The sequence below is a fragment of the Barbus barbus genome, assembly GCF_936440315.1.
Source record: "Barbus barbus genome assembly, chromosome: 10".
NCBI lineage: Eukaryota > Metazoa > Chordata > Actinopteri > Cypriniformes > Cyprinidae > Barbus > Barbus barbus.
Window position 1 is genome coordinate 28397601 of NC_136738.1, and position 20000 is coordinate 28417600.

The 20000-nt window shown below is 36.9% G+C and overlaps 1 protein-coding gene across 2 annotated transcripts in view; it reads right to left on the reverse strand.

Annotated features, from left to right (window-relative positions):
* Positions 1–20000, reverse strand: part of LOC306875859 (histone deacetylase 4-like) — a 194973-nt gene that overhangs the window by 28584 nt on the left and 146389 nt on the right. For both annotated transcript variants that reach the window (XM_079426607.1, XM_079426608.1), the window contains 5 exons: positions 19727–19834; positions 17650–17705; positions 16037–16124; positions 12040–12159; positions 10113–10210 (listed from right to left, as the gene is read on the reverse strand). In XM_079426607.1, coding sequence (XP_079282733.1) covers positions 10113–10210; positions 12040–12159; positions 16037–16124; positions 17650–17705; positions 19727–19834 — 470 coding nt within the window. The remainder of the gene's footprint in view (positions 1–10112; positions 10211–12039; positions 12160–16036; positions 16125–17649; positions 17706–19726; positions 19835–20000) is intronic.

The following is a 20000-nucleotide window of genomic DNA, read 5'->3' on the forward strand; positions in this document are numbered from 1 at the left end:
AATTGAAGTAAAATATGTAAATATTTAGCTTTGACTAATATATATATATATATAATAGAGATAGACAGAAAGACAGATAGATAGATAGACAGATAGATAATATTATAGATAAAAACTATAATATAGATAAACATAATATTAGCCTATAACCACTATGGTTCCTATATTTTGCATTGCTAAATTTATATATATATATATATATATATTAATGTATCATGCGACCCTAATAAAAGTGGTGGAAATGTTCCCCTATTTATTTTACTCAACAAAGCAAAAGCATTTCTGACTTCCTTTAAATGTTCAATTGTTTAAATATCTACTTTTTTCACCGAAACTGAACAAAGCAACTGTGCGATGGTAATGAATCCTCTGAAAAAAAAGTATTACAATATCTTTCTTTGTATTCTGCAGAACAAAGTCAGTCAGGTTTTGGAACAACATGAGGTTGAACAAATGAATGAATTTTCATTTTTGGCTGAACTGATCTCTTCAAGGTCAAGATCTCAGGCTAGAATGCCTATTAATGAGACCTTTATTCACTAACACAGCAAGAAAAAAAAAAAAGGCTGAGTTTGCTCAACGGTAGCACTTTCCATCACAGGTGACACTTCACATCGAGGGCTTCCAAACCTGCCAGAAACAGCAGCAGGACGCCCACATAAAGTCTTCCTCTAGTCTAGCCCTGGGCAAATCAAAGCTCTAGCTTTTTTTACACACAGGCCACAGGCACTCTGAGGGCAGCCGCAGACTCACAGAGGGGTCCTCAGTATGACAGCAGCGGTGCGGGCAAGCGGCCAGAACCTTCCGTCTTCCCTTTTGATGTTCGGAGACGAGCAAGTTTCAGGCGCCTGCCAAAACTGCTTGCATCATAAACCCCCCCCCCCCACACACACACACACACACACAAAAAACATGCCTCTTCTCTGGAAACCGCACAATCAATTATCAAGCCCGTGTGGAAAAAGTCTTCTTTAAAGCCCGCGCTCTCATGAATCAGACAGCGTCGATGCGGAGATGAAAAAGCTTTACTAATGAAGCCGTGGATGCTGAGATTTACGACCCACGTAGCAGCATCCTGCTTGAAGTAGGAGTCATCCAAACTCCTGTCTCTGCTGACTGTCAGCTTATTTGGTCTCTTTATAGCCACTTCTGCTGACGGATATGATCATTCCTGCATTTCAATCCAATTGCCTCAAAAAAAAGCGGGATTAATCACCAGCTAGACCACACAGACACAAAAAGCACACAAATCAAATCACACCACGCCACTTTGAAGACCAACAGCATCGACGAACAAGCAGGAGGCCCCTCTTTCTTAAAGCACGGTCAGTTCTGCAGGTCTCATGTGATGCTTTCCCTTGAAGGAGCTCCCGAGTCTTACCGAGACCCGGCGTCAGGCTCCAGAGCAGAATACAGAGACGAGAAGCCAAGGGATCATTTCTCACGAGAAGATAGGGCCTCTGCCAAATCCCTTTGACCTTTGATGTCTGCTCCAGACTGGGACTCTCACACGCACACAGATACGAGTTTCTAGATTCTTGCTATTCTGAAGTCTTTACGTTACCTCTCTTCTCCCTGCTCAGGGTCCCTACACATGTTGACTACTGACTTGCCATGACATTTCCATACATTTTATCTTATTATTTAATTACTGGATTGACATTTGATGTGAAAATTAGGACTGATTGTTATTTCCATTTTATTCCTTATAATATGGAAGCTCATTTTGCCCATGAATAAAAAAAGTTAACTGCAACTTTTTTCTCGCAATTCTGAATTCTAAATTTTTTTCTCCCAATTTCAAGTATATATCTAGCTATTCTGGATTTTTTTCCTTGCAATTCTGACTGAATTTCGAGAAACAAAGTCAAAATAAAATATTGAGAATAAACTCATTTATTACGAAAAAAAAGTTGTTGTGTTTCAAGAAAATAAGTCAAGAATAAACACTCCTGCCATTCATTTCATCTCGTTGGACAGAGTCAGATGGCGTCTGCGGTGGTGTAGGTTGGAGAGTAATGGGCAGGGACGTAGCGCGTGATGCGATTGACTAGGGTTCGAAACCGAACTTGCTTTTCATTCCTTTTTCCTTTTCTCATCATATAACACATCGGAAAAGTGGAAATCAATTGCTTAACGAGTGTTTAATAATAATGTATTAATTAGGTAGCTAACTAGTAAGTAACTTTACTGTGTTACTACAGTAAACCCATTGTAAATATTGATTTGTGGATTGAAAAGTACTCTAACTGGATTGTTGTCGCAGTGTTTCCACGTCAGTGTTGTTGAGAATGGAGGCGCTGTTTCATCTGCCTTTAAAGGGGTTTAAATCACTGCGGAGTCTGTGGATTGGGTTGGAGAGCTCTGCTCCAAACTGATTGAGACCTGTCAGCGAGTAAACGCATTTGTTCTGAGCTCGCCTTGCACGGTTTTAGGCAGAGCTAATAACGGTCCATGCGGCACGCTTCACACAAGTAGCGCTGTGCCGCTTTTAGTGCGCTAAAGACAGTGCATATGAGTTAGCAAATTGTTGTCACTCACATTTTACTGATACATCTGGCCTAAAATTCTGTGCTCTCACCTTGTGTTCACATTGTGAAACTGCATGATTTGTAAATTATGATTGGTGGGCCACATATAATAGCTTACATTTACACTAAGTGAAAATAGCCATTCTATTTACGTTAGGCTATGCAAAAGTAGCAGATCTTTGCAATAAGTGTAAATAGTAGCTAATTAGATGCTATTTATACTCATAAAGTGACATACACTAGTTGCACCTCAGTATTGTTGTACTTAAACAGGATGCTACGGAAGTTCCAAGCGGCCATGCATTATTATAATTTTTCTGTCTTGTTTTCTCGTGATCACGACTTAATTTTCTCGTGATCTCGACATAACGAAAGTTGTTTTGTCGTTATCACGACTTAATTTTCTCGTGATCTCGACATAACGAAAGTTGTTTTGTCGTTATCACGACTTAATTTTCTCGTGATCACGACATAACGAAAGTTGTTTTGTCGTTATCACGACTTAATTTTCTCGTGATCTCGACATAACGAAAGTTGTTTTGTCGTTATCACGACTTAATTTTCTCGTGTTCTCGACATAACGAAATTTGTTTTGTGGTTATCACAACTTCATTTTCTCATGATCTCGACATAACGAAATTTGTTTTGTGGTTATCTGGACATAACGAAAGTTGTTGATCTCAACCTAAAAACCGTTTTCTCACGACTTTTCCACGTAATCGTAGCTATTGTGAGAAAATCAGGGTCGCTATATTGTCTTCGACGATAAAGTTGCAGACCCGACAGCCTTCTCAAGTGTCGAACACTTATGTGTAAGTCGTCAATCACTGACAGACAGAGCTAAAATGTCCGAGTATTATATGCATGACAAGTATTCTATCATGGATCAATGTAGTCGGTCACACACACAACACCTTCAATATTTGGGATGGTACTTATACCATATTTTTATTTTTATTATTTCAGTTTGAGTGAGTCCCTGATCAAAGTAAAAGCGAATACGATCATCCATGATGCTGCTTCTATAGCATTTTCTCATGCCGAATACACAGAGAAAATTAAGTCGTGATAACGACAAAACAACTTTCGTTATGTCGAGATCACAAAAAAATTAAGTCGTGATCACGAGAAAACAAGACAGAAAAAATATAATAATGCATGGCCGCTTAGAACTTCCGTAGGATGCAATAATAACAGTGTAAATTATTTTATTAAAAATATTAAATAGACGCTGCCTTATTAGGACAACAAAGCCTCACTAATTAATACATTATTACTAAACACTCGTTAAGCAATTGATTTCCATTGATATGTGATAAGATAATATTATTTAATTCCTGCCTATTTTTATATCCCACAAAATCCCTCCCTAAAGGCTTGCTGAACATGATTTGAGAAAAACAGATTTGTGGAAGTAAATATACATTACGACTTCAAACAATAAAGATGGTGAAAAACACTATGTTCATTTGTTCATTGGACGTGTTCATTCATTCGACAAGTAAAAAGTAAAAATTTCTTCTTTTTTTTTCTTAGACCAAAGGGTTAAAAAGTTAACTCTACCTCAAACAGTTCTATGGACTTCCATGAAAAAGAAAAAAGATAAACAAAAACAATAGGGACTTACAGTTTTCCAGGCCTGAAAAAACACTACTTTAGAATTCCCTAATATTTCCATATTTTTCCATGACCGATGAAAGCCTGTCCATAAGGACAGCGAGTGGAGTTCTTCACAAACACTGAGCATGCATTATACGCTGCACCACTCATCAGTCATGAGCTCACTCTGCAGAGAGGGCCGCTGGGAAATGTTCATGGCCTCACACGCTGCACCTGAACACAGTATCACGTTCCCCCAGAACTCGCATGCAGGGGCCCCTGCAGATCCAGCGGACCATCCGCCTGACAGTCAGATCAGTAAATGACAACTCACAGAGAGGATCTCCGCAGACTGCGGTTTGGGCTCTACATTCACTAATGACATAATTGAAAGAAAGCTAAAATCTGGATTCTCTCACTATCACTGCAAGCTGAAATTCAAGGGCGAAACAGGAGGACAAATACTCAAAGTTATGCTCTAACATAAATTTTTTTTAGAAACTTGCAAGCAGATATGACAAGTAATTCAAACCAGACATGACTAAATATTGGCCAGGTCAATTTTTTTAGCCAATTTGAGATTATCAGCATTGGCTGCTAATCATGGCACCTTGGACGATTCACAAAAATGTTGGTTTCTCCTTGCATCAATTTCAAAAATCTACCAACTTTTTCAATGTAAAATAAACCATTTCTGTTCACACTGTTTTAGTGAATTGAGTACATATTGTGTAAAAAGATGTTTGTTAATTTCAGCAAGTAATTTTGTTTTTGATATATACAGTATGTTATGGAAGTCTGCTTCAAGGAAAAAAAAAAAGTTATTGCAGTTTTTTTAAATCTCACAATTCTGCCTCTTTTTCTCGCAATTTCGACATATAAACTTGCAATTGTGAGGTAACATCTCATCACTTTTTTTCTCAGAATTGCAACTTTGTCTCTGCAATTTCTACATATAAACTCACAATTGCAGTTGAAATCTTGATATTTATAAACTAAAAATTGCGAGAAAAAGCCTAAGAACAACTGTGAGAAATAAAGTCACATTTCTGAGGAAAAAGTCAAAATTCTGAGATATAAACTGGAAACAATTCTGACGTCTAAATTGTGAGAGATAAATTTGCAAAAAATTTGCATTGTGAGATAAAAAGTTGTAATTACCTTTTTTCATCCTGTGTCAAAAACAGGCTTTTATAATATGAACATATAATTAATACATTTTACTAAATTGAAAAATGATACGTTTACAACATATTTATGTACTTGTTCCTACGAAACATAAATATAACAATGGCTATATTACATTAATTCTCACATTAATTTAGGCCATTTATAATGCCATTTACTGCTACTTCTGTGTGGTAACATTAGGCCTGAACACTGTCCCAGAAGACTTGTGTTTCATGGCACTTTCACGATGGAGGTTTTGTCATCCATTTGATGTCAGAGAGTGTTTTTGAACTACACTGTATGATGCGCAACAAGGAACTGCACCTGACATGGTTTGAAAGACTGCTTCATATGAACTTGCAATTTGTGTGAGAGTAATCAAGAATAACTTGCAGAAGAAAGATAAAGAAAGAAAGAAAAAGAAAAAAGAGAGAAAGATGAAAAACTACAAACAAACAGAAGACAAAATTAGTAAACAGAGAGACATGAAACAAAGGAAGAAATGAAGGATGGAAGTAAGAACAAAAAAGAAAGGAAGAAGAAAGGACAAACAAACAAGCAAAAGAAAGACAGACATAAACAGACAATCAAAGTTCGATTCATGTGAACTCCAAGACGGTTCACAATTTATCAAACTGTGGTTCGGACCAAACAATCAAAGCAAGTGTGAAAACAGGCTCGGAGTCTCAGGAACACAAGGCTACAGAGCGTGAGAAGGTCTTCATCGTCCTCCTCCTCCTCTTCTCCCCAGTGGCAGCCCATCTGCCTCGCTGTGGGGTCGGTGGGAAGACAGCAGAGCTTGGCATGAGAGCACAGGACAGCGTGTCTGGGATATACAATGTTGAAAATGCTTTTACTTTCTGTCTCACACAAACACTCTGGAAACGTCTTCCTCTCATGGCACGAACAAGACAAACTGCGACCTCCATTTCTCTAGATGCTCATCCGCTCCACCTCAAACTCTGAATCCTCGTCCAAAAGCTTATTCAGGGAAACTTTATGTCATGTTTGCCAGGGGGGCACCCAGAAAACGGATCCGCAGATGAGGAAGACTCAACCATGACGTGCAAGATGAGGCAAGGATTTATGACTGGTAATTAGTATTAGCCCGCGCAAATTTCCTTGCAATGGACTGAGACAAATTACATGGACTGGAACCACGAGGCTCTCGAAAACTGATCCCACCTCACGGGTCCACCAAATCCCAGAGCTGGAACATGCCAAGAGCAGTTTGGAGCAGAAGATCCTGCACTTGTAAAACCAAAAAATGGCCACTGAAGGGTTAATGCTAGACATGGCTATCCATCAGTCTCAAAGGCTTTTCCAATCGCTTCCCCGTCCAATGAAAAAAAAAAAAAAAAAAAAAGCGAGAACGCAAAGAGTAAAGGCGGCGGGAAGGGGGGCACTTCAAAGCCTTGTCATCTGGCATTGCAAAGAGCTGGTTTGAATTAACTTCAATTCTCCTTTCTGTTTCCAAGTTCATGGTGAGAGTGCCTGGGCTTCTGGTTTTCATTAGAGCCAATTTTCTTATCTTTTTTATGCCTCCTTTCTTCATCCTAGGGTTGATCCCCTGCAAATGCAATGTGGCACTGGCTGGGTCTAAATAAGAAGGTGCTGCCCGTAAGGCATGCATTGTCTCGAGAGGCCCACAAAACATTGCTGAGGAGGAAACACAGCAAGCGGAGAGAAGGTAGGGGGGAAAGAGAGAGAGAGGAGGAAAAAAAGTTGAGAGTGAACAAGGAGGCGGCATGCATTAAGAGGGAAAGTGATAAGTGAGAAGAAAGAGGGAAAACAAGACAAAAAATACAGAAACAAAAACAAAATGAAGACAGAATAAATAAATAAGAAAAAAATAAAGAACAAACAAACAAGTGATTTAAGGAAAGATATCGAAGGAACAAATAAACAAAATAAAGACAACAAATCACACAAAAAAGGACAAACAACAGAAAAAGAAAAAGAATCAAAAGAAAGATACAAAGCAAACAAACAAAAATACAAAACAAATCAAAAGAACAAACAATCACAAAACAAACAATTAAAGAAGAGATACTGAAGAAACAATCAAACAAAAGACAAGACAAAAACAAATAACAAAAAGAACAAACAATCAAAAGGGGGATAATAAGCAAATTTTTGTTTATTAAAAATAATTAATAAACAAAAATACAGAATGAACAAACATACAAACAAAAGACAGGATATAAATAATCAAATAATAGATAAAGAACAAATGAACAAACAAAAACAAAATAAACAGAATAAGATAGACGGGACAAACAAATAGAATAATGAAAGAAAGAACAAGAAAAAAAATGAAAAACAGACAAAAAAAATGAAAGGATTAACAAATAAAATAAAGGAAAATAAGGAGAAAAATAAATGATGACAAAAACAAAAAATATGGAAATATAAAAAAAGAACAAATAAAAGAATAACAGAAATGAAAAAAGAGAAAGAAAGAAAGAAAGAAAGAAAGAAAGAAAGAAAGAAAGAAAGAAAGAAAGAAAGAAAGAAAGAAAGAAAGGCGTCAGCAAGAAGGCAGTAGATCCCTTCTCTGTCTCGAGGGATCATTAAATCAAACACAGAGAAACGTTTGTGCGGAGTACCTGATGACAGAAAACGAGAGAGAGAGAGAGAGAGAGAGAGAGAGAGAGAGAGACACAGACAGACAGACAGACAGAGAGAGTGCGCATCCCCTCATCTGGGGTGGATCAGGGATGCACACAGGACTGCTACAGCACACAGACCACTGCTGCCCATGAACACAACTCTACATCAGTAAACATGGAGTTTCCTTTGAATGAATCATGAGTAGATTTGCATGTAATTCGATTAAAATAATAGCTCAGGAGCCCCTGTAACTCAAACAGTAGAGCAATACACGCATACACTGAGCTACACAGCTACTCTCATGTAGGAGGCAAGCGCTGACACCAATACAGTGTGGGTCATCCCACAGCTGCAGCAGTATATCCAACAGAATCAATTCAATCAATCCAAAACTCAATAATTCATCCGTTTACTGTATTATATTAATGATTGACATGTTTATTGTTTTATTTTAAGGTCACACCATAGAATTGTAAAAAAAAAAAAAAAAACGATAATAATTATTATTATAATAATGACAATATAGACTTTTTAATAATTTAATAATAATTTTACAATTATTATTATTAATTGATTCTTTTACAATAATAATGATTATGCATGACTGGAGGAGCAATTTCTCAATAAAAGACTAAATTCTTTTCAAGGTGGGGTATGTAATTTTTCAAAAACGGCCGAGTACCAAAACAAACTTGTAGCCAATCAGCAGTAAGGGTCGTGTCTACTCATGATGTGGAGGAGCTAAAGTCTGTCTACACTGGACGCGACAAAGCGACCATTGAAATCATTTGAAATGTGTGTCATCACGTCATAAATAGAACGCGGCAGCAGTTTTCTGTCGGAGATTTGTTGTGCCGCGGAGCATTCAGTGTGGACAGCATAATTGTCTCAGATAATCTAATCATCGTCTCAGCTGCGTAATAGACATTTGACATGCATATTTTTCAAAATTAAAATAACTGAAAATAATATCGCAGTTTTTTTCAATAGAAATCATGTGCATTGCAGTTTGACTCTCCAATCTTTAAGTGAGTGACAACATCTGTCACGGCAATTATAAAATGATTTGTTTACCCTGAAACAGCAGACATCTCTACAGGGGGATGAGAGCATTCTGGGTGGGACGAGAAGTGCAGATGCCTGGTAGCCACGGATGAATCAGTATGAATGGACCAGTAGAGTAAAGGTGTTTGCCAGGGAATGAGTACAGCGGCTGGCAACACACATGTCTGTGAGTCATATGGAAATGTAAAGCGTCTAAAAGCGAGTCACATCCCTGCAGTCTTTACGAAGGAAGATGCGCATCAAACTACAAAGCTTAAAAGCTTTTCCAACTGACTGATTCTCAATAGCCGAACCGGAGCATCTTAATATGGGTGCTGATGCAGATGAGATCAGGGGGAGATCTGAGGTCAGCTGCACAGACGGGTCGGACTCAGCTGGCATCGCTTAGACCCTGTGTGAGGAAGGGCCGCCGAAGGGAGGTGAAGCGAATTTATCGAAGACGTGTTGGGGAGAGATTTACGACAACAGTCGGACAGACTGAGAGCGAGCTGATTGGGTCAAAGAGGAGGTGGTGGTCGGTTTTTGAAAAAAAGGGATGAGCGAGGACTATCCTGTCTTATCATCGCCCTGCAGTAGGCCATATTTTAGCCATCTACCTGCCGAAGCAGCCTGAACGCGTTGGGCACGGAGGCCCCTCTTCAAAGAGCGTCTCGAATCGGCCGTGCGCCCGCACCGTGAGGGAGGGGGTTATTAATAGCCCCAAACACCAATGCTAATGGGGCTCAGCTTTACTGGCTCACCATCAAAGACTCCCATCAGCCCCTGCTACAGATAAAAGGGACAGTTCAACGGATGGGCAATGCTTACACAAATTGTTACAAGACCCCTTTCTCCAACCAATTCTCAAACAACTGCCTACAGTTCATGAAATTCCCTGTGAAAATGGGGCTTTTCACACTGTTTGGCTGTCATATGGGTGTTAGTTGAGCAATATTAAACCAGTAAAGAGTCTTTTGACTTGATTTCTAGTACAAAAACTCAGGATGGCATGATGGCAAATACTGTCAGCTCATGATGGCAAAAAGACGTTGAGCTGCATTATATATGTAAACAAAGACCATAATATGCTATGTGAAGGTTATATAGACCGTTGCTCATTTTGGTGTAAAATGTACATATATGTGACGGCGTTACCTGAATGCTGCCAGATAGTCTGCGTCTCCCATGGGTGGCTCCAGACCTCCGGTGAAGGCCATGTTCACGTTAAAGCCCACGCCTGGACCAATGCCCACCTGCAGACACAAACACAATTCAATTAAATGTGTGGTTTAGTAAACTCCCTCTAATTCCCAAAAAAGCTCTTACTGGAGCAGATGAGCAGGTATTACTGTATGAATCATTCACATTCAAACTTCCCCAGAGAAACCGCTAAATTAAGGCTGATATCACAGAGACAATAAAGGACAAATCCCAACAATTATGACCAGAGTGAAACTGTAATGAGGTTTTATTTGAAAGCCAAATGGACTTTGACTAATACCAGAATTTAGGGCTACAACGGAGTCAATTAAATTTCAATCCCCTCATTAGAGCAGATGCAGGAGCTGACTTACCGGATTAATGATAATGAACATTAATTATAACTGAGAGAAATTGGAGTCAAATGAAGGGAAAAGAAGAACACAACTGTCTTTTGCTCTGCTCATGTCAGGTTGATGTGAGATATATGAGATATTCAGAATATACAGTGAGGTCCAAAAGTCTTGGACCACCAGTGGAGATGCTTTTAATTTGAATCTTTTAATTAAAAGAAAATCACAAGCAATTCAAGTAAAAATCCTGTATAAAACCTGACAATTTTAAACGGAAGAAAGAAGAAACGACTGAAATAGTGCAGAAAAAAATGAAATCTTAGAAATAGTGCGAAATAGTGCGAAATATTAAACATTTTGTCTAGGTTTTCCAATTTTTTTTAGTTTTACATTTTTCAAAACCTCAAAACTGTGTTTATTTTCAAAAAACTTCGCCTGCACATTATGAACAAATATTTTATTTTCATTTCAAATTAAAGCTGTTCTTTGTATTCAACAATGAATCCTTGAAAAAAAAAAAAAAGTTTGCACAAAATGTTTTAATAGCACAACCATTTTCCACATTGATGATAATAAGTCATGTTTTTGAGCATCAAATCAGCATATAATTTTTTTTTCTGAAGGATGATGTGACACTGAAGACTGGAGTAATGATGCTGAAATTTCAGCTTTGCATCACAGGAATAAATTACATTTTTATATATGAAGAGTTAATTTGCAAAAACAGATGATTCAAAAATCATGTTTTTTCATTGCGCATTCCAGTTAATCTCAATCTAGGGCTGGGTGATAATTCGATAACGATAATTATCGCGATATAATTTTCCTCGATAAAACGATATGAAGAGTTCGATAAATGTTCGATATAATGCCAAAAGTGGAACGAAACAGCGCGACTCATTTGAATCGTGGCACACGGACCGTTTATCCGCTCGGCTCAAAGTTCAAAACTGCGCTTCACTGGAGCAGATGCGATTACTCACGCAAGCATTAAGCAGATCCAGTGTGAAACGTTTGAATTCAGCAATGAACACAAATGACTCTGTGATTTAAACTAACATTAAAGCCAAACAAGAGAAACACTGTGCAACGAACGAGACAGTAGAAGGCTTTTCAATCTACACGTCGCCATCATTTACCATGGGTTTACTGTAGTAACACTCAGTAAAAGTGCTGAACTTCTTAGCTGGTAAAACATCTGCGTTGAATCACCCAATAATAAAATGTGACATTCTGTAGTTTTGTCTCATATTCATCTTTTAATCATATTTGTAAATGTCTTGACTCCACAGCCAACAGAGCAATTTTGTCTTTACTGTTCCAATACTTTCGGAGGGCACCGTATATTCAAATAAAAAAGTTATTTAAAATGGTAAAAATATTTCAAAATTATTCCTGTTTTGACTATTTTTAATCAAATAAAAGCAGCCTTGGTGATAATAAGAGTCTTTTTTTAAAAAACCCTATCTCCCCTAAACTTGTGAATAGTAGTGTATATCAAATCCTGTCAAAATGTTTATGAAACCCACCTCATCAGGGGCTCCGCTGCCAGGGAAGAAGTTCCCATCATCGTAGCGATGGAGAGACACGTACAGGACATTAGGGTCACTGTAGAAGGCCTGTTGAGTCCCATTTCCATGGTGAACATCCTAAAACACAACAGTACATCCACATGTCATCTGTTTGTTCTAGTGAGCATCAATCTAGTCAAAACGGCACAAAACAGTAATATTTGGTTAAACAATGCAAAAGTCAGACGCTGTAAAAAAGACCTGTCGTCACTCGCATTGGAATGAAAAGCATGTAAAAATCTATTCTGAGTCGTCTGAGATGCAGGAGAGCCTTTTAAGAGAGCTGTATTCTTTTATTTATTTCTTTTCATGTCTGCCACTACATGTCACGGTCAGCTTCTCCGCATACGGCAGGTCTGTCAGAAGAGCCGTGGGACAGACAGGAGGAAATGAAAGCCATTTTAAAAGGCATCCAGAAACCCTAATGACCCCAGCAGAGCCCTGTCCTGACGCCACACGTCTTCCTGCGCATGTGGACCCATTTCAGGCTACCGCTGGCCCAGCATCAGACGGACACCGTCTCACATGCCATAAACTATTTTATTGCTTACATTTTGGTTTCAATATTTCATTTACAAAAAGAATTAGTAAGTTAGTAAAAATAAACCGATGCACTTTTAAATGTAATACATCAAATATTTATAATGCCAATATGACCAGTGCCAATACAACCATATTCTAATATGACTAGTGTAATATTTTATTATAATATTTTGTATTACGTATTGTGAACATCCTTTATAAATAATACATTTATGAAAAAAAAAAAATAGTTTAATATTTTATGGCTTAAGTGATATTATAAATGTAACGTTTCATTTTCAATAATTAATTCGTTTTTAATAATAAATAAATATGTAAAAAATATTTAATACATTTAAATTTTTGTAAATTATATATTTATAATGCTAATATAACCAGTGAAAAATATTTTAACATATGTATTTTCCTGGTGTTTTATAAATATTTAATTTATGATTATGATTTTTATTAAACATTAATATTTTACTACAAAATAGTGCTATCAAATTGATTAATGAAATCCAAAACATGTATGTATGTATGTATGTATGTATATGTATATGTATGTATGTATGTATGTATGTGTATATATATATATATATATGTATATATTAGTGCTGTCAAATGATTAATCGCATCCAAAATAAAAGTTTTTGTTGACATAATGTGTATACTGTGTATATTTATTATGTATATATAAATACAAACACATACATGCATATATTTATGAAAAAATATGCTATGTTTATATGTTAAATATATTTACATATATTATATAATTTTATAATAATATAAATGTATAGATGTAAATACATGTCCATATTTTCAAAATATTTACTGTATGTGTATATATATATATATATATATATATATATATATACACAATAAATATACACAGTACACATACATATATTATGTAAACAGAAACTTTTATTTTGGATGAGATTAATCACAATTAATTGTTTGACAGCACTAATATATACATACACACATATTATATATATTATATACATATGTACACACCACACACACACACACACACACACACACACACACAAACACATATATACATATATATATATATACACACACACAGTGCCCTCCAAAAGTATTGGAACAGTAAAGACAAAATTGCTCTGTTGGCTGTGGAGTGAAGACATTTGCAAATATGATTAAAAGATGAATATGAGACAAAACTACAGAATGTCACATTTTATTATTAGCAGTTTCAACACATAGATGTTTTACCAAATAAAAAGAACAGCACTTTTAGAGATCTTCCCACTCATTGATGTGAGCATAAGTATTGGGACAGTTGAACATAAGGCAGATATAAAAGATTAAAATAGAAAGATTAAAATTATTTAGTTGCAGACCCATAGACATCACCAGACTCTTGGTTGAAATTCGGGACGGGACGGAGGGGGGGGGGGGGGGGGGGGGGGGGGGGGGGGGGGTAATGAATAATGAATAATAAAGATAATGAATTTCAAACGAAAGTGACTGAACCAATCATGTTTTTATTAATATAAGTAGCCTACATATACATATAATTTTATATAATATAGAAGTAACGTTAGGCTATTTTTATACTTCAAACTGAAGTTAATGAACCAAAAAAAAAAAAAAACCAAGATGCTGCAGCCAATGAGCAGCCGGCGGGGGCTGGTTGCCAGGCTGCAGGATGACTCAACCTCGCTCCACGGACAGTTTTTTATGTTTTATCAGACAATAACTATTTAAGATTTTGCTTCAGTATAATTTTCGGGACAATTAGAGCAGGATTCGGGATAGCAGCTTAGATTTCGGGACTGTCCCGAATTTTTCGGGACGTCTGGTCACCCTAAATGCAGCCAATTCCAATTGTTGTTTGTTTTGGAGAGTTTCTGCCTTTACTCTCCTCTCCAGCTGGTGAAATTCATGTTCAATCAGATTTAAATCTGGAGATTGACTTGGGCAATCTAAGACTTTCCATTTCTTTGCTCTTATAAATTCCTTGTCTGAACTGGCAGGGTGTTTTGGGTCATTGTCCTGATGCAATATGAAGCACTTTCCAATGAATCTGGTGGCATTTTCTTGAATATTGGTAGGCAAGATGGTTTTGTACCCTTCCAAATTCATTCTGCTACTGTCATCATACATTAAGTCATCAGTAAAGTTGAGAGGGCCTGTTCCAGAGACAGCCATGCATGCCCATGCCATGACACCACCTCCACCATGCTTTACAGATGAGGCTGTATGCTTGGGATCATTTGCAGTTCCCTTTTTTTCTCCACACTTTTGCTTTCCCATCACTTAGATAAAGGTTCATCTTTGTCTCATCGGTCCATAAACACAGTTCCAAAACTCTTCTGGCTCACCTTTGTGCTTTTTTGCAAACTCTAATCTTGCCTTTCTATTTTTGGTGCTGGTCAGAGGTTTGCATCTTGCTGTGTAGCATCTGTAATTCTGTGTCAAAGTCTCCTGAGGACAGTAGATTGTCAGAGCATCACCCAGCTTTCTGGAAGTTGTTGGTGATTTTACAGACACGTCTTTTAGGATTAATTTTTATAGCTTTTATAATATGTCTGTCATCAACTACTGTTGTTTTCTCAGCCGGTCAGGTCGTTGGTTGCTGGTGTCGCTGGTGTTTTCCAAACTCTTGATTTCTCCATGCCCTTTGTTTTTGTTAGAGCTCTAATTGACTAACTCTTTTTCTTTTAGCATCCAAATTGCTTGCTTTTCTCTCAAAGTCAGCTCCCTCATCTTCATCCTGGTTTGTGTGTCATCATCGAATGCAGGATTCAGAATACAGAAGTAATGGATATAACTGATACGACACATTCCCTGCTTTTAATATCTGATGAATTAATGCAACAGGACACAGCTGATCACTGAAAGACCTGTGAGGCAACTGTTCCAATACTTATGCTCACATCAGATAGAGGGATGAAACTCAAAGCGCCGAACTTCTTAGCTGGTAAAACATCTATGTGTTGAATCATCCAATAATAAAATGTGACATTCTGTAGTTTTGTCTCATATTCATCTTTTAATCATATTTGTAAATGTCTTGACTCCACAGCCAACAGAGCAATTTTGACTTTACTGTTCCAATATTTTTGGAGGGCACTGTATGTGTATATATATATATATATATATATATATATATATATATAAATATATATATGTATGTATATGTATATATATTTTATGATGCTCTTTCTTATGGTGAAGCACTTTGGCTTTTTGGCTTTAGTTAGAAAAACAGTTAAAAGAATTGTCATCTACTGAAAGTGATGTTTGCAATTTTCTCCGCTGTTATATTATGCACCTATGTCACTGTTTGGGAATCAGTTTGAAAATGAGATTATTTGGTGAGTCAGTGGCACAGAAGTAGGAAAGGGGACATTTATTAATAGAGAAAATATGATCTGATTGAGTGTGAACTTACCCAGTCCACAATGAGAATCTTACTGACGTTGAGTCTCTGCTGCAGGAGTTTGGCTGCAATGGCGACCGAGTTGAAATAGCAAAATCCCCTGTTATTTGTGTCAAAAACAAAAGCAGAAAACAGCTTGTGAGAGAGAACACAGTCAGCTGGTGTGTGATCTATGGTGGAGGGCCTGATCGTGTGCGTTTGTGTAGTGGACCTCCTGGCCTGATGGATTGTCTCATTTCACTAATGACACGATTCACCCACTGTGTCCTGGCTTGACATCAGAGCTTAAGAACAGGGCCTGGCCCGCAGCCCACGACAGAGGCACCAAACCTCAGTCTGCTCCCCAAACACGCCATCCACGGAACAATCCTTTTATTTAACCTTTCACCATAGAGACTGAGGAACACTCGTTTAATTTAACCTTTCCGTAATGAGGGAGACGCACTGGGAATAAAGATGGGAGGAGCGGCTGTGACGCTCCAACCTTTTAGAGCGGCAAAAATCAGCAATTAGAGGGAATTTAGTCCCCCGTTAACGATACCTGACATTAATTTGGATAAACCATCAAGCTTTAAGATAAATAAAATTGCATCCAAGTTGGCGAGCTGAGCACTGAGGACGCCGTGTACCCAAACAGCTCAAACAGAGTCTGAAGCATGCAAGAAAATGCTTCCAGATCAGCAACAAATGCTACAAATACAGAGAGAGTCTGAAACTCTTACAAAATCAATTATGAGATCAGTTTCTTATGTTTCAGCATTTGGTCAGTAAAAAGAGGTGCTTAACCACCAGAAAACGTTGATTGACAAAATTGAGGTCCATTTTTGCAACTCTGTTAACACAATTTGGGACATGTCTAAATACAGTTTAAAACCTTTATTTTCTGTTATTATTGTTTGGTGATGAGTTTTTGGCTCAAGGCCTGCATATAAAGTCAGGTGTTCAGCTGGGATCAGTCAAGTTCGTCCACACTGACTGAATCAATCATGTCTTTTTGAACCGTGCTTTATACACAGAGACACTGTCATGTTAGAATAGAAAAACCTGTCCAAACTGTGCTATAAAATTAGAAGCACTAATTATACAAGGCTGTGACCAAAACATGTGCCAGATTTTTTTAATAGTCATATTTGTAATTTTTGTTTTACAGTATATAATTAAATGGATATAAGTTCAACATAAAAAAAAAATAAAAAAAAGATTTTACATTAAATATATGATTTTTATAATTTTTTTTAGTTGCGTGTTCCCTGGGAATCAAAACTCAAAGTTGAGCTATAGGAATCCCTTTCATTGCTGGACACAGAAAAGACACTCCAAGCTCTACTTTACTCCAAAACATGCAGTTTCTAACACATGCTAGTCCTTCCAAATAAAACTGGCGTGAGTCAGTGTGGAGATAACATTGCCTACTGTGCTGTATTCACCTCACCGATAATTTGCATGCCTGTACTGAAGCCAGGGTGAGTGCTGGAAGCCCAGGCGGCCCACTGCAGTGCTGGAATTCATTTATGTCAGAGGATAGTGTGTATCACACTGATTTCTGATGCTGTGTGTGTATAAAATGATACTGATATCAGCTGTGGAGTTTATTTTGAGATCACAGAGAGACAGCGAGGACGTACATGGGAGTGCTCTCCTCAGCGTGGTGTCCTGGTGGTCGTACCACAGCAAAGCCGTTCTGTGAACACACACACACACAGCTGTTTAAGCCACAGTGTCTTAGACCTTGAATGTGAGAAATACAGAATCACCTTAACTCAGTATCTTAAATGAATTCATTTCAATTCAAAGCACACATCCCAACATGACTAGAACAGGTGCTCGGTCAAAAAGAAATTAAAAAGAAAAATAAATAAATAAAATTAAAAAATAAATAATAATAATATTGTTATGTTAATTAGTTAAACACACTACACTCCAATAAAAATGTAATTATATTAAAATCATGTAATATCACAAAGACCTTGTTTGGGTCCAAATGTTGTAATATACTAAAGTTTTATGGGAGCAGATAAATAAATATAAAGCATCCAAAAATTTTTTAAAATGTTTAAAAAAGTAATTAATTAACAAAAGTAACAATATAATTATAATAATTATTTTCTAATAATAAATTAAAAATAATAATTTACTTCTATGCAATTAAATATTTTGTTTATAAAAACAATAACATTTTACTATTAAATGTAATAAAAGAACAATAATTTCAAATCAATATTTCAAGCTAATTTATTATTCATTGGATAATAAATTAGCTTAAAATACTGTTTTGAAATTATTGTTCCTTTATTTATTTTTTTATCATTATTTATTGGAAGTTTGATGCAGTAATATTTAATTTAACTCACTTCAAATGGCTATTTTTGCAATGACCAATCCAATTTTTTTTGGACTATACATATTTTGGCTGACTGTACTTTCTAATTTGTATTTACATTTTTTTGATTAGCTGTGTTTTTGACATTTCATGCAACATTTCAGTTTCAATGAGAACAGAAAACACTTTGTTGCACTGAGCCTGGTTTGGACACCGCAGTACACTGATGAATGTGGGTTTATTTACAAAAACATAATTTCCAGGTGGATGCTACCATGCCGTCCCATAGCTACTGCTATCGAGAGGACTTTAAGTCTGCTGACGCATGATGCTGCATTCCCTCACAGTTCACACTGGGTCACCTGCAGCTTCATGATATTATTATCCTTCCTCACTCCAGAGGATATGATTATTTCCAGAGAAAGAGTGCGAAACAGAGAATGAAATGTGTCTGGATTGCAGCTGGTGATAGTGGATGATGTAGGTGTATTGTGTTTTTCTGGGCAAGCTTGAGGCTGAGGCAAGGGTTTTTGAATGCGATGATAGATGTATTTCAGTGTGTTATGTTATTGGGGTGGGCGGCAGCTAACTCAGGGTTAGGTTACGCTATGGAATGTTTGCATTAAGTGAGTAGATTGTGTCTTTTGGGTCAATTCCTGTGAGCTCTGAGGATGCCCCAGGTCACCTGACCCCAGACACACACACACACACACACACACACACAGGGGAGGCTACAGTCCACCTCATTACAATTCAAACAAGGCGGAGGGGAAATCTATGGAAGCTTATTCCTGCCATGGAATAAAAATATGAAGACGATAATTGCATGTTTATATATTGCAATTGCAAGTTTACATCTCATATTTTTTTTTACTTTTCTTCTCATAAATTACAGCCCAGTAACGTTTTTCTTGGAATTCTGAGTTTACAATTCAGATTATTATTATTTTCTTTTTTAACAATTCTTTTGCATCTTATATTTTCGACTTTTTCTTGGAAATATGAGTTTACAGTATATCTCATAATTTTGACTTTTTTCTCAAAATTCTGAAATTAAATCTTACAATTCTGATTTTTTTTTTGTTTTAATAATTCTGAACTTACGTTTCACAATTTTGGCTTTTCTCAGAAATGCAAGTTTATGTCTCACAATTCAGAATTTGTATCTCACAAGAAAAAAAAAAGAGAAAAATCTGAATTGTGTGGAAAAAAAATTATGTGATATGTCCCAATTACCTTTTTATATTATTACTCTGTGGCAGAAAGAAGCTTCTAAAGAAATCACATCTGTGAAATGCATAATTCAGAGTCTAAATTCTGATTGGACGAGCATTAATCACACATCTGTAACCACTGAGTGTGTGAGAGGGTGTCAGTCTTACCCTCAGCTCTCCTGAAGCCACCTTAAACACCAGATCCACTACAGATCCCACAGCCAGACGAGCAGCACTGGACGAGTGAACTTCATTCCAGATAGTGTCACTGTCAACCTGTTAATACACACAAACACAGGTCTGTTGAATTTAGGGTGGAGATGATACTGGGACTGTGATAAAAAAAAGAAAGAAAGAAGAAAACACCACCACCACCAACAACAACAACGACAACTGTTATTATTATTATTATTATTATTATTATATTAAGGTAGCTATTAAG